The sequence below is a fragment of the Dunckerocampus dactyliophorus genome, chromosome 1 (assembly GCF_027744805.1).
Source record: "Dunckerocampus dactyliophorus isolate RoL2022-P2 chromosome 1, RoL_Ddac_1.1, whole genome shotgun sequence".
NCBI classification, from domain to species: Eukaryota; Metazoa; Chordata; class Actinopteri; order Syngnathiformes; family Syngnathidae; genus Dunckerocampus; species Dunckerocampus dactyliophorus.
Window position 1 is genome coordinate 15704361 of NC_072819.1, and position 14779 is coordinate 15719139.

Below are 14779 nucleotides of genomic sequence, written 5' to 3' on the forward strand. Positions count from 1 at the left end.
TCCCAAAAAAATGTTTGTCCACCTTAAGAAAGTTGAATACAACATCATTGAAGTGTCAGGCCTGTGTTGGAATTTCAAAAGGCATAATGTGCCTCTCCGCGTCAGTTGACCACTTTACGTCAATGTTGGCTTACCCTCCCCCCTCTCGCTCTGCAACCTGACAGCCTCCAATGTTTTGATTAATTGTAGGGATGCTCCGATCAGGGTTTTATGCTGCCAATTCCGATACCAATCATTTATGAGTGAATTGGGCCAATACCGATCACATGGATTAACTGTATATTTTTTTCCATGTTGCCCAGAATTCTTGGCTGCACCCCTGCCATTGGCGATATGATCTGAAAAAAGTAACCATAAAAATCACTGTAATTTAGACAAAACGTATTTTAATTACTTTTTCAAGAGAACATACAGTACAGGCCAAAGGACACACGTCATTCAATGCGTTTTCTTTATTTTCATGACTAGATTCTCCCTGAAGACATCAAAACTATGATTGAACACAAGTGTAATTATGTACTTAACAAAAATGTGTGAAATAACTCTAAATATGTCTTGTATTTTAGATTCCTCAATGTAGCTTTATTGATAGAGCTGCAAACCCTTGGTGTTCTCTCAATGAGCTTCATGAGGTAGTCACCTGAAATGGTTTTCACTTCACAGGTGTGCCTTGTCAGGGTTACTTAGTGGAATTTCCATCCATCCATTTTCTATGCCGCTTCTCCTCATTAGGGTCACAGGGTAGTGGAATTTCATGCCTTGTTAATGGGTTTGGGACCATGGGGTTGGGTTGTGTGTGTGTGTCCAAACCTTTGGCCTGTACTGTATATCACTCGTGAAACTTACAGAAGATGAGACGCCTTCTTTATGGAGACTTTGAATGTGAGGGTACATTGTCTGATGGAGCTCTAGCAGGACTTCCAGGTAGCATGTAGCTGGGCTCCAAGCTAGAGAGCAGTGGGCAGAACCTGGTGTCTTCCACCACTGACAAAGGTTGATCATCTAATTCAATCATTTTTGGGGGTTATTTGTTTAGCCTTCTGACTGTCATGCACATACAAGCGCGTGTTGCCCAGGATTGGCTACATTAGCTGCTGTTTGACTGATGCTGCACCGTGAGCATCGAAAACTCACCATACCACATCAAGTGTTTGTTCTTCACATGCCGTATTAAATTAAAGCTTTTTAACGTGCTAGCCCCGCGAGATATTTTTTTGTGCCATGTGTTGCACATCACTCTCACAAATGGCAGATAAGTTCCTCACGGCAGACATGTGTGTTTTAGTTTGGAGCCGCATGCGTAGTGTGAAAGAAAGTGGGAGGGGTCCGCTACCCAAGACATCAGAGCAGGAGACTACACTGTCCACAGGGGTCTCTACAGGAATTAGTACGAGCCACAGGTGGTCGGCTTTTGTGATCGGCGTTGAAAGGCATTTATCAGCATATGCCGGTCACGTACTTTTCCACGGAAATCGGCCGATATGGACCATCTCTAAATTTTGCTCTGTGATCACATTTATGAGCAACACAGCAGCAGCAACAGAAACAATGTTGTAATAGTGGTGAGGAGCCAACTGCTCAGCCGGCATTAAAAGTACTGATGAGTTCATTGTAAACAACAGTATGGCAAGTGTGGGTTTCACACCAACAGCTGAGTAGTGCAACTGGTGTTTTAAAACACACGCAGAGGTAGATAAAGCTGCTGGATGCTGACAACGCATGATACTTCAACTGCAGCTACTGCCATCTTGTGGCATTACAGCCATAACCTCCAGCTGTTAATGGCAATGTTTTTCTGACCTCGCGCTAATTGGTTCTCGGCGCTCAGTGGTTAATTGAATAGAGGGAATAATTTGAGCACTTGCAGGCTCTCATTTATTGACTAGTGTCTACTTTGGGACTGTTGTTGTTTTTTATTAATTTATAAATTATGAATTAATAATTTTTAATAATTTGATCAATAGTACAGACATCACAAACAAACAGAAGCACCAACATAAATTGATATAGTTGTTGGACCTATTCGTCTATGTTACAGTCTGCTGCATATTGCACACGGTGGCCTAGTGGTTAGAATGTTGGCCGCGCAGTCTGAGATCTGGACGATCTGGGTTTGTATCTCTGTGTGGAGTTTGCATGTTCTCCCCTTGCGTGCATGGGCTTTCTCCGGGTACTCCGGCTTCCTTCCACATTCCAAAAATATGCATGTGGGTTAATTGGAGACTCTTAAATTGGTAGGTGTGAATAGTTGTTTGTGTATGTGCCCTGCGATTGGCTGGCGACCAGTCCAGCGTGTACTGTCTTCCCAGAAGAGGGCAAAATGCAACTTTATATTTTATTCACCGGTCTCTAGAATAGCCAGGTGTTCCAGTACTTTTGTCCATATAATGTGTATAATAGAGGAGTACTATAATAACTGTTATACACAGATTTTGGAGGAGGTGGAGCGGCGCAGAGAGATCTCCCCGGCGCTGGTTTATCCTTTCATGCGCAGTGTGATGGAGGCGCCCTTCCCGGCTCCTGGCCGCACGGTCACGGTCAAGAATTTCCTCCCTGGCTCTGGCAATGAGGTAAGACTGAAACAGTGCTTGCGAGACCACAGGAGGGAAGTGCTAATTAGCACTTTGCTTCCTCTTAACCACTCTTCTGCGTCTCTAGTCATGAGACATAGTGTGTGTAAACAGAAAGGAAAGCTATTTTGGCTTCATCTGGCTTGTGTTGGAACGCCTCTATTGTATTGTTAGACATCTGCTTGGAGATGACAACACCAGAACTCACTCATCCAGCACAGCACAATCAGGTGACAAAAATAGTACTTGTTTGTTTCTCAATTTTCTGTGCCCATTTTCTACTGCACAGTACATATTATATTATGTGTGTCTGCGAATGGACAGACAGATGTTTGCATTATGTGTGCATTTGACTGGATAGACAGATGTTTATGTGTGTAAGTGAAAGGACAGGAGGGGCTAGAGTAGCCATTGTATGTTGTGTTTGGACAGACTGATGTTCATTATGTGTGAGTGAGTGAAAAAGTCACATTGCGTGTACAAGTTTATATTGTATGTGACTAGAAAGGCTAATGCTAACATCATACATTTCTAGCAATGATATTTATATTATGTGTGGATGTGAACAGACAGACTGACGTTTTTTATTTTGTGTGCAAGTATGTGTATATTAGTGGACAAGTTACCATTTCCAGTATTTGTGTATGTGAATGGACATGCTTGTGTTTCCACTATGTGTGTATGTCAGTGCATGAATGATGTTTATGTGTATTTTAATGCACAGATGTTTTCATTGTGTGTGTGTGTGTGTGTGTGTGTGTATGTGAACGGGCAGACTGAAGTTTACATTATGAGTGTGCAGATGTTGATATTATGTGAATGTGAATGGACACAATGATTTTGTATTCGGTGTAAGTGAGTGGACATTACTTTACCGGGGTAGTTTAGTGGGTTAGCGAGGTGTGTTGAGTGTAAAGCCGGGTTTGCCTGTTCAACAAAGGTAGCTCATAACCTGGTCCCGACCAGGTTATGTCCAGACTTTCAGCTTAAAATTGGCTATGAAAGTGCCACTGTTTCACTGTTTAACTAGTTCGGAGATGGTGTCACCATTTATTGAGAAACCCGGTGGACCTGGGAGCAAGAATAATTCGGCAGCACTATGACGGGAGAGACTTTTTCAAGATCACGTCAGTCCGCTAGCATTCCCTGATGAAATGATCCATTTGTAAGCAAGATAGATTTTGCATCAATCAACTGCAATAAAACACTTAATTTTAACATTAAGGATAAAGTTGTCAGAGAAGAAGTCGCCACAAAACATGTCAACACTGCCACCTACTGGTCACCATGAGATACAGCACGTCTGATGAGCACACTGATGGAAATCATCAGTTGACCTAGTACAGTAGACGCCCATACAACGTAAATAATCCGTTCCAAGAACCTTTGTTATACAAAGCATAAAATACATGTAAATAGCCTAATCCGTTCCAAGATCTTCCCAAACTCACACCTTTGGGCCTTCAAAATATTCAAAGTCCACCAAATATGGTGTGAAAATATAACAAAACAGCATAAACAAAGTAGAGTAACATTCCAATATAAAATAAGGTAAATAAGGTATAATGGACAATGGGGAACGTCCGTATACAGTAGTCAAGCAACATCACTTAATTTCATACCACCGTCATGCTTCTGGATCATTTCCTGCTTTGTTTCGATCGACAACTTTTCCCTTTTTTTCTTCTCACTTACACTTGGTTAAGGGCCCATGACTACGGTAGTTTTAACACAAAGAAAAGTAAACAAATTAAAAAGAGATTTCAATGCGTGCAAACTACTTTAAGGGCGACTAAGATGAGGAACAGAGCTCACACGCAAACATGGACGCACTGGATAAGTCAGCCAATGAGAAAAGAACCTAGGCGGTGCCCCGATCATCAGCCAGTGAGATGAGAGCGTAGGCGGTGCCCCGATAATCAGCCAATGAGATGAGAGCATAGGCGGTGCCCCGATAATCAGCTAATGAGAGCGTGAAGCCAGAAGGCGTCACCAAGTGTACTCTGTTAGTCTCTCTGTCGCTTGCACGGACTAGACGCTTTACATTATATGGAATTCCTTACGTAATTCGATGCGAAAAATGTACATAAATTCTTTACGTTCAGTGGAATTTACGTAAAAGGAGGTTTACGTTATGCGAGGTACTACTGTACTTATTTGTCCCAGATAATGAGTATAATTAATGATTTCACTTTGATATGGCCATGAGTAGTGTTTCACGTGTAGGGCAATGTGAGTCACTCGCTGTCAAAAAAGTCTTCATTGTCATGTACACAGACAGTAATTTGCATGTTCATCCCGACACAGTAAAAAAACTAACAACCAAAAAAAAAAACAGAACATTTACAGCCTGCGCACACTCAGACTCGCTGTCAATGAACCACACAGACACACACACACATTGTATTATTGAGATCTGTAAAATATGAAAACAATATAGACATCATTCAGACATGAAAGGACAGTTCCTGTCCTCCCTCACGCTATTGTCTATACAGCTCAAGTCCTTCAAGTCCAACCTCTCCACTGTCACTACAGGTGTGCCTCAGGGCTCCGTCCTGGGGCCCCTTCTTTTCATCATATACCCCCTTCCCCTTGGCAATGTCTTCCACAGGCTCAATATCCAATTCCACTGCTTTGCTGATGGCACTCAGCTCTGCCTCTCCACTAAACCGAACTTTATACTCACTCCCTCCTTCCTTACCTCCTGTCTGTCTGAAATCAAATCCTGATTCACCACAAACGTCTTCAAACTCAGCAGTGACAAAACCGAATTCCTCTCACAGTTTCACCCTCACCATCGACAGCTCCTCCGTCTCCCCCTCCCCTCAGGTTAAGAGTCTGGGTGTCATCCTGGATAGTCAACTTTCATATAAATCTCACATCAACAGCATCACTCGAGCTGCTTACTTTTACCTCTGCAACGTTAATCATCTAAGCCCTTCCCTCACTGTCCATGCTGCCTCCATCCTTACCCATAGCTTAGTCACTTCTCGCATTAACTACTGCAAATCACCCTCTCCTTTTTGGTCTCCCCAGAAGTCCCTCCATAAACTTCAAATGGTCCAGAACTCTGCTGCCCGGATTTTAACCAGAACCGCCTCATTTCATCACATCACCCCCATCCTCCAGCAACTTCACGGGCTCCCAGTCCAGCAGAGAATAGAGTACAAACTCCTCTTACACACCTTCAAGGCCATGCACAACTACAACCCTCCACACTTGACTGATCTCCTCCCCATTGCCACTCCAGCTCACTCCCTCAGATCCTCCTCCATTCACCTCACTGTGCCCTCTGCCTGCCCCAGCACCATATCCAGACTCAAAACTCATCTGTTCAAAATTGCATACTCCCTCTGACTTGTTTATATTGTTTTTATCCTTTGTTGTTTTATCTGTGTCATGTTCAGTGTTCTTCGGTTTTTAGAAAGGTGCGTACAAATTAAATGTATTATTATTATTGGAGGCGACCGTGTTGCTTTTTGACAATGACAACGACAATGATTTTGAACTCCTCCTAACGCTCCATAATAATTACTTGCTCATGTTGTGTAAAATACACCCGCAGGGATCGCTTTGCGTGGATGTAGAATAACATGACGCCCAATGCGCCCTTTTATGTTAACACACACTGAGCACAAAGCCGAGAACCGGACTTAGTGAAAGTAAGTTGATAACCACCGTCGCTGTACCGTTTAATTCTGTTTGGGGAATTTAGGTTTTGTTGAGCTGGATCATGAACACAAAGCCTGGGTTGGTTGAGCCACTTTTGCAGTATACTCCTACGTGTATAAAGATGTTTATATCGTGTGTGTGTGTGTGTGTGTGTGTGTGTGTGTGAATGGATAGAAAAGGGTGTGACATTTTGTGTATGTAACTGAATAAATGTGTATGGTGATGCTGCTATGTTTATGTGAATGGACAAACTGATGTTGTGTTATGTGTGCATGTGTTTACATTCCGTGTTGAGTGTGCAAAAGGGCAGACGTTTTGAAACGCTTTGCTGGTATGAACAGTGGATTGGAAGCCTGAAGAATTCCAAGATAGATGAGATTTAGTAGTCCTATGTGTCGTTTGCAGGTGCTGACTTTGTGTCGTCCAGTGGATTCCAGATTGGAGCATGTGGACTTTGACAGTTTGCTCCAGTGTCTGAGTGTGAGGAGGCTCCTGCAGGTGTTTGCCTCCCTGCTGCTTGAAAGGAGGGTCATCTTTGTTGCTGACAAACTCAGGTGCACCCCCTCTCACTCACTCGCTCTTAATTACACTTCTTGCTGAAAGAAATGTCTTTGGTGGATAGGCTTCAAAGTGTTTTTGTTTTTTGTCTATTGACTTGCAGTGTGCTGTCCCATTGCGGCCATGCAGTGCTGGCACTGTTGTACCCGTTCACCTGGCAGCACACCTTTGTGCCTGTGCTTCCTGCCAGCATGTTGGACATCAGCTGCTCCCCGACACCCTTCCTCATCGGGGTGCTGTCCCCCTGCTTGCCGCAGGTGCTGGAGCTCCCCATAGAGGAGGTCAGTCATAACTCAATATCTATTCTACTGTTCTATTCTATTCAATGTCTATTCTACTTCTAACTGTATTATGTTTGGTGGTTATATGTTAAAAATGTGGGTAGCGAAACATACTATAATTCCTCAAATAGTGGATAACAGACAGAATGCCTCAATGAACACCTCTCCTCAACTAAATACTTCCTGTTTTGCGCTAATGTCTGTAATTACATTTACCGAGACATCTTATGCCACTATGTGTGCAATACTGAATGTCATTCACACGTGAACACAGTGGTGGTGTTTCTAACGTCATTCGTTTTGACCCAATTGTACAAGTACTTCATTTCATGATACTGGAAAATCACAATAACAAAATATATATTTATTCTAATTTGTTCCCGTTAGGGGGCGCCACAGCATGATTTGTTTTGGCTTAGTTTTTATGTTGGATGCACTTCCTGACACAACCCTCCACATATGTTTAATACCAAATATTTGTGGAGAAAATATAAAAAATACATGATATACAGTATTACATCAAATTTTAGAGTGGTTTTCTTTGTACTTCAAACTAATATGAGCATTTTTTAAAATATGGACTGTACGTATTTTTTTAAAAGCAAATGGAATATACATATTTAAATATTATTCATTATTAAAAAGCATTTGCACATTCAAAGTCCTCTCCTCCCCCGCCCCCCCGGCCACACATTTTTTTTAAACTCCAGCTTAGCTTCAAGATGCCAAAGAGTACCGTTTTTCTACTTTTGTTTAGCTTTATCTCATGTTTGAAAGGGACTGATTCCTGTTGACTGTCTTGTTTTTGCAGGTGCTCATTGTGGATCTGTGTGTAGACAAGTTTGTCACTCAGGTGTGTAAACAAAACTGTGTACTGTGGGATTGATGGAGTGCTCTTTTAGCACAGCTAACGGAAGTTGAATGACGAACATAATGTCAGTGTGTCTGATGATTGCTGGCTGTGATGGTGTGCAGGTGGGAGATGAGGACTGCATCCTGCCCAGTAAACTACAGGCGGCGCTGCAACAGATTCTGGAGGAGAGAGACGACATTGTGAGGCAGGAGGATGGAGACGTCACTGAAGGTCTGTGTTGAGTTTTTCTTTATTTTTATTTTTTATTTGAGTCAATTAAGAAGGAAGTCTGTACAAAAGTACTACAAAATCATGTTTGTCAGTCACATTACGCATTGTGTGTTTGTGACTTATCATTGTCATAAACGCATAATATAATACATAGTGTAATGTAAATCCATACAAATCATTTACATACAATACACATTATGTCAATGTAGCTATTCATACACACATAACACAAATGTGTACACACAATGTAAAAATCAATCTGTCCATTCCCGTACATACATGAGGTGTAAAACAGTCTGTTTATTCTCATACACACACAGTAGAAACATCTGTCCATCTTCCCAGTCACACACACCCCCACACACACACTTACATGCAAGTCGCAATCATCCAGGCGAGGTGGTGGACCTGTGCTCGCTGGTGTCAGAGGCCTTCGTGCGCTTCTTTGTGGAACTGGTGGGCCACTACCCTCTCCACATGGTCGAGTCGTCCGGAGGCATCAGGGAGCTTCAACGAGACACCTTCCGCAAGTCTCACCCGTCCCGCGGCGTGCGTCAGTTCCTGCAACTCTTCATGGACTCGCAGATGTTCGCTGGCTTCATTCAGGACAAAGAGCTGCACAAGGCCGCAGCGAGAGGTGACACTTCGTCAAATAAGCAATTCCCATGAAGTCAAATGGAACTGAAAAAGAGCAAATGTGCGTTGCTTTACTGTAGGACTGTTTGAAGTCAGAGTGGCTGAATATTTGGACTCTTCTCCTGAGCCAGAAGCAAGCGGGGTTAACAAGTTTCTGAAAGGACTGGGTAAGACTTATTGTTATTATTACCATAAATACTCTAATTATAGCCATGGCCTACAGCATATTTATCTAAACCACACAGAGGACTGGGCGTGAATTGGAAGCTTGCCATACAGTACATCTCCACGATTCTTGGAGGGTGACATTCCAAGACCCCCAGCCAGTTGCAAAAGTCCATGAATAATGAATGCACCCATTAATACCCCTAAAAATGATTTAATCCGTGTGATACTCTGAAGCCTAGTATGCCTCTGTTATTAAATACACTTTAAATTCAGTTGTAAAGATTAAGGAAGAATTACAGGCCTACAGAGTCTTGTACTTACAAAACATGCAATTACACATCACGTCTTGTCAAAGCAGAAAATATTCTGTGAATTGACTTGCGAGACAGCTCCCTCTGCTGGAGTCATAGCTTCCGCACGCTGCCCCTGCAGATAGTGCCATCACGCTACTTTCTATTAAAGTACAGAGAAAATAAATCGGTGAATATGTGGGGATGTACTGTAATCTCATATATAATACCCACATTTTTAAAATGATCATTTGGAGTGCTTGAGAAAGTGGAAAGCTAAACCTTGCTCTCTCTGACCGCCTGGTCATTTATTTGAGTATATTGCACAACACAGCAGCAACAGAACCAATGTTGTAATTGCGGTAAGAAGTAAACTGCTCAGCCAGCATTAATAGTACTGATGAGTTCATTTTAAACAACAGCACAGCAAGTTTAACACACATGACTTTCACACCAACAGCTGAGTAGCACATTTTAAAGCACATGCAGAGATAGATGCACTGTGCTCCAAATGATTATGCAAATAGGATTTTAGTATCATAAACATATATTTTTTTTGTTTTTCAATGAAATTCCTGGATGGCATTGTGTCTTGGGGCTCTTTGGATTACTCATATCAATCTCGGATGACTGTCATAATTAGTTTGCCAGGTGAGGCCAATTAAAAGAAAGGGGGCGTAAGTCATGTTGATGTACTACACTGCTGATGGGGATGTCACACAACTTCATGTCAAACAAAATCCCAACTATCCCTTTAACTTGGCACTAATGGAAGACCCTGGTGGTTATTTGCTTTGGTAGACTATGCACGCGACAATTACAGGAATACTTGGCCTTAATTGGAGTATTTACGGTATTGTTGAAAAAGTACTTGCTTACCTGCTTAACTTGATTGTTCTTTGCTTATTTCAGGAAACAAGATGAAGCTTCTACAAATGAAATGAAAACATTTTAGTTTGTAGGTTAAAGACTAATGTTCATTTAAAAACAAAAAAAAAAAGATCATGGGACTCGCTACAACAAATAGTAATTGACCTCACTCGTCAACCTCAGCTTTTGTTTACATTGTGATGTCAAATTCCTAACACGTGTACAAAAATGTTAAAATGGAGATTTATTGTCACAGTAAGTCTCACTCTTTCCTCCCATTTAAACTGGATTTGTACATAATTTTTTTGATACTCCTACTTTGCATATTGTTCACAACCCTTGTACAGTATTTTGACAGTTTTTAAAATTAAATCCTGAGGTGTCCTGCATAAGCAGGCTCCATGGACAGTAAATGATTTCCTGATGGCTGTCTTTTATTAAAAGTAAAGTACGCAGACGCACAATGTTAGCATTTAGATGTTCACATATAACTGCATACATACAGCTCACGCATAGATATACTGTGGATAAATACATGCAATACATACAATGCTAGCATGCTAGCTATTAGCATTGTTGGCATTTACATTTTGTTGGGATGCGCCCAAAATTAAAATAGGTAGCAGTTGGGGCTTTATGTACGTATTTTGCTGGCTGCTAGATTTAGCACTTTGCATATCACATTGAAATTCAGCATTCAGCATAGATTAAAGAAATATTTAGGAAATATTTATTTTTTTACTTTTAAAATGATATATAAAAATGTGATTGATATATAATTGATAGTTTTAATAATAATAACAACAATATTTCTAGATATAGATATACTGTATATGTAAGTCTTTAATGTATGCATAATGTATAAGAAAGTTAGAAAAATAATACATCTAAAATAATTACAATAATTGGTTATATATTGTGTGATCTAGTCAGTCACATACTGTATATAATAAACTCAAATTGCAATTACATTAATTCATTATGTATTAATCTAATAATTCATATAAAGGGATTTAAATGTGATTTATCTGAAGCTTAAATATCAAATATGAAGATTTGCCCATATAAACTGTAATTGTATTAGTGAACTCTATATCAGAATATTTCATATCAACAAATATTTGATTGTGATACTTCCTTGATGATATATGCTACGTTAGTGATGGAAACACGGCTTATGAGCAATGATAAGGTTTTAGAAAGAGAAGTAAATCCTTCCTTGTGTGGAAGCAACAAAGCACAGGGCCAAGGGGTCAAAGTTGATGCGGAAAAGAACGTGAGTGAACAGCCGAGCCATAAAGATAAGTGGATGGCCTCAACCACACAGTTGTTAGCTCGTAAAGGCATACAGTATTTGTGTTTACCTGTTACTCCACTGTGCTGTACTGCTTTCTAGGCCACAATTTCATGCGCTGTAAAATAATCACAGCATGTTGATGTAGCGTCCGCATGAAGCCAGCCTTTGCAACAACAAGGCACACTGCTCCCAAGTGTGCTAGGGCTGAGGTGTACGTGTACAGGTTGGAGTTTTTGTTAGGATGAGGGTTTTGTTTAGGGTTGAGGCTATTCAGTATCTTGGGTTAAGGTTAGGTTTTAGAGTTGGTGCTAGGTTTATGATTACGGATAAGGGGAGGGTTAACTTAAAAACAAAAAAAAAACTAACTAACCTAACCTCAAACATCACTCTAATTAGGGGAAACCCTAACTCTATCCTAGCCCCAACCCTAACCCTAAAACCCAAGCCCAAACCCTACCCAACCTTAACCCGAACACTAACCAAAACCTTAACTCTAAACCTAAGATAACCGTAATTGTAACCCTGTGTCAACTAATAACAAATAATGACCAGTGACGGCTGTTCCAGCACATTTAGTCATCGTGTGCTTCGCAAAGTGACATGAGGTCATTTTACAGCCTTCCTGCAAACAAGTCACGTGTATCCTCCCCATATTGACTTGACTTGAATTACGTTTACTGAATGTTTGATAAATATTGGTGGTGATATTCCAGGAAGAGGAATAGCAGACGTTATTTTCGTCATCTTCCCCAAAGGGGCTGTGACACAGTGCAGTAAAACATGACTTTACTGATACCGGATGAGACTGCAAGATTTGACCTTAAGGTTACTAAATAACCCACGTGTGAGTGTACACTTCCATGCTACCTATAATGAATCTAAGCTATTAGTGATTACCAGGAACTGAAGGTACTCTCTTCAATACATTTGAGTACCTCCATCTACGTACTTGAACACGACTTTTACCTGACACACGATTACACCTCCAGTATGTTCATTAGCTCCTGTAAAGGCATTAGGCCACCTCGTTTCTTTAGTTTAATTAAGAGCTGATATTTAGCCATTTCTATGGTTTTCTTGATAACCAAAATCACTTCAGTTCTTACATTGTTCTCACAAAAACATTTCAGCTATTTTTGTTGCCATCATTATATTTGTCCAAACAAATGTACCTTTAGTTGTACCAGGCATTGAAATGGACCAAGAGTGGTATACGGTAATCATTTTTTCCATGACTGCAGGTTATGATGAAGTTAACACCATCATCACATCAAATTGGCTGTAATAAGACTTCCTAACCCCAACAACTTTTTTTGGAGTGTTTTTCTTGTAATATTAAAACTTTTTTCTTTTTGCGTTCCAAGTTTAATCTCAGAAATGTTTATTTAATTGTTTCAATACTTAGGCTTTAATTTTCTCGGAATATTACAAATTGTACGGAGAAAAAAATAGCACATAAAAATATATATTTCTGATTTTACTTTCGCAAAATTGATGATTGATTTTATTGTCATAACATTATGGCTGAGGACTACTGTATTTTCACGACCATAAGGCGCACTTAAAAGTCTTCCATTTGAAGATGAGGACTTTGATGGATTTGTGGAAGAATAACGTGAGTACATTGTTAAATACTTCAATAAAGTACAACCGAACTCTGTTTTGCTCCCGCTGCCTTTTTAAAAACATACACTAGCACTTGCATGCATGCTACCATATGTTTTAAGCTAGCCTATGTTTGACCATGCCTGTGCCCAATAACACGGTGCGCCTTGTGTATGTGTTAAATACAGAAATAGCACCCGGAACTGAGACTGCGCCTTTTAATGCCTTATGGTCGCAAAAATATGGTATTTTGTCCAAAAATGCTTTAACTCTTGCAATATTCAGACTTATTTTGTTCAAAATTATTTTTTTCTCCAAAAATACACTACTGGTCAAAAGTTTTAGAACACCCCAATTTTTCCAGTTCTTTATTGAACTCCAAGGCGTTGAAGTCCAATGAATAGCTTGAAATGGTACAAAGGTAAGGGGTGAAGTGCCACAGGTTAAAAAAAAAAAAGGGTACCTAAAATTAAAAAATGTGGATTTCAGAATTATCCAAAAAGGACTGTTCAGACACCACAAAATGGGTCAACAATTTAAAGGTGTTGTGCAGAAATGGAGGTTGATCAAGCCTTGCTAGTTGGTGCAACTAATTCCTACAGGTGTTCCAAGTTCTGGAGTACTTACTACCTCCTCTGTCTGCATAAAAACAGTGTTCAGAACACACTGTGGTACTATACCCTCATGAACATCAGTTGAACAGCATTGTACTGGAGAAAGTCATTTGTATCTGCAAAAATGGCAAGAAAAAAGGGAATTAACAATGGAAGAGAGACAGACCAACTTAACACTTAAAATGTAGCTTTTTCCTCCAGAGAGACTGGAGTGCTGTCAAACCTTTGAGTGGTAGCGTACAGTGTATACACTCCAGCTATGGAGGATCATATGGAAACACAGTTGGTGTTTTTTTACCCATGCGTGTTAATAATGTGCCGAAACTGCTGTTGGTGTCATGAATTTCCTCTGCCTTAAATGTAAAGATTCAGAAGTCAATTATTGTACTCCTGTTCATCTATTCCACTTAATAGTTACATGTACGGTTTACAGTACTAGCGTTTATAACGGCTTTAGAAAGCGAAAATGCTATATTGTAGGGACAAAGGATTATTTATTATTAAAAAAAAATATTTACATTTTACAACGTATTTAAAAATAATCTATATACGGTACATAGTTGAGTACAAGTAGGTGTGTGTGGGCTCCAACAACAACGACCATAACGTCTTGTGTCTTTCTGGGACATCATCTGGAGTGTAACCAGCGTGTTTGTTTATTTCCAGGACATCAGAAATTGTTCTCAAACTTTTGACCGGTTGTGTATGAGTTCATCTCCATAATATTACAACTTTATTCTCTTGTCATTTTTCTATGAAATACGGCTTCATTTGTCATTTAAGGCGTTAATATTCTCTTAATATTATATGTCTTATCAAGAAATGGGATGTAAAATTGTGATTTTTATGTTGTAGCCTAACTTAAAAAAAATAACATCTCATTTGTCATCACGTAAGATAACTTTACGACTTTGTTGTAGTACTTACGACTTTATTTGTGCAACATAAAAAAACAAGAAAAATATTTTTTTCAGTAAAATCAGATATTACAACTTTATTCTTGTAAATATCTTTAAAAAAAAGATTTCATTCTTCTAACATTGCAACTCATGTTGCGCTTTTTTTCTTGAAAAATATGTTTAAAACGGACTTTTTTCTCAAACTTTTGTTGCATTATGGCTATTTTTCAAA

General features: G+C 39.9%; 1 protein-coding gene across 4 annotated transcripts in view; it reads left to right on the forward strand.

The window, feature by feature from the left end:
* Positions 1-10777, forward strand: part of dennd2c (DENN/MADD domain containing 2C) — a 45527-nt gene extending 34750 nt beyond the window's left edge. Inside the window, exons 12-19 of one of the 4 annotated variants that reach the window (XM_054789956.1) lie at positions 2430-2570; positions 6651-6799; positions 6907-7084; positions 7896-7937; positions 8060-8168; positions 8489-8805; positions 8885-8971; positions 10175-10777. In XM_054789956.1, the coding sequence (XP_054645931.1) occupies positions 2430-2570; positions 6651-6799; positions 6907-7084; positions 7896-7937; positions 8060-8168; positions 8489-8805; positions 8885-8962 (1014 nt within the window). In that variant the 3' untranslated portion in view covers positions 8963-8971; positions 10175-10777. Of the gene's footprint in view, positions 1-2429; positions 2571-5609; positions 6612-6650; positions 6800-6906; positions 7085-7895; positions 7938-8059; positions 8169-8488; positions 8806-8884; positions 8972-10174 lie in introns of those variants that run through there. The other 3 variants (XM_054789975.1, XM_054789966.1, XM_054789984.1) reach the window with 3 other exon arrangements.
* The last annotated feature ends 4002 nt before the right edge of the window (positions 10778-14779 follow it).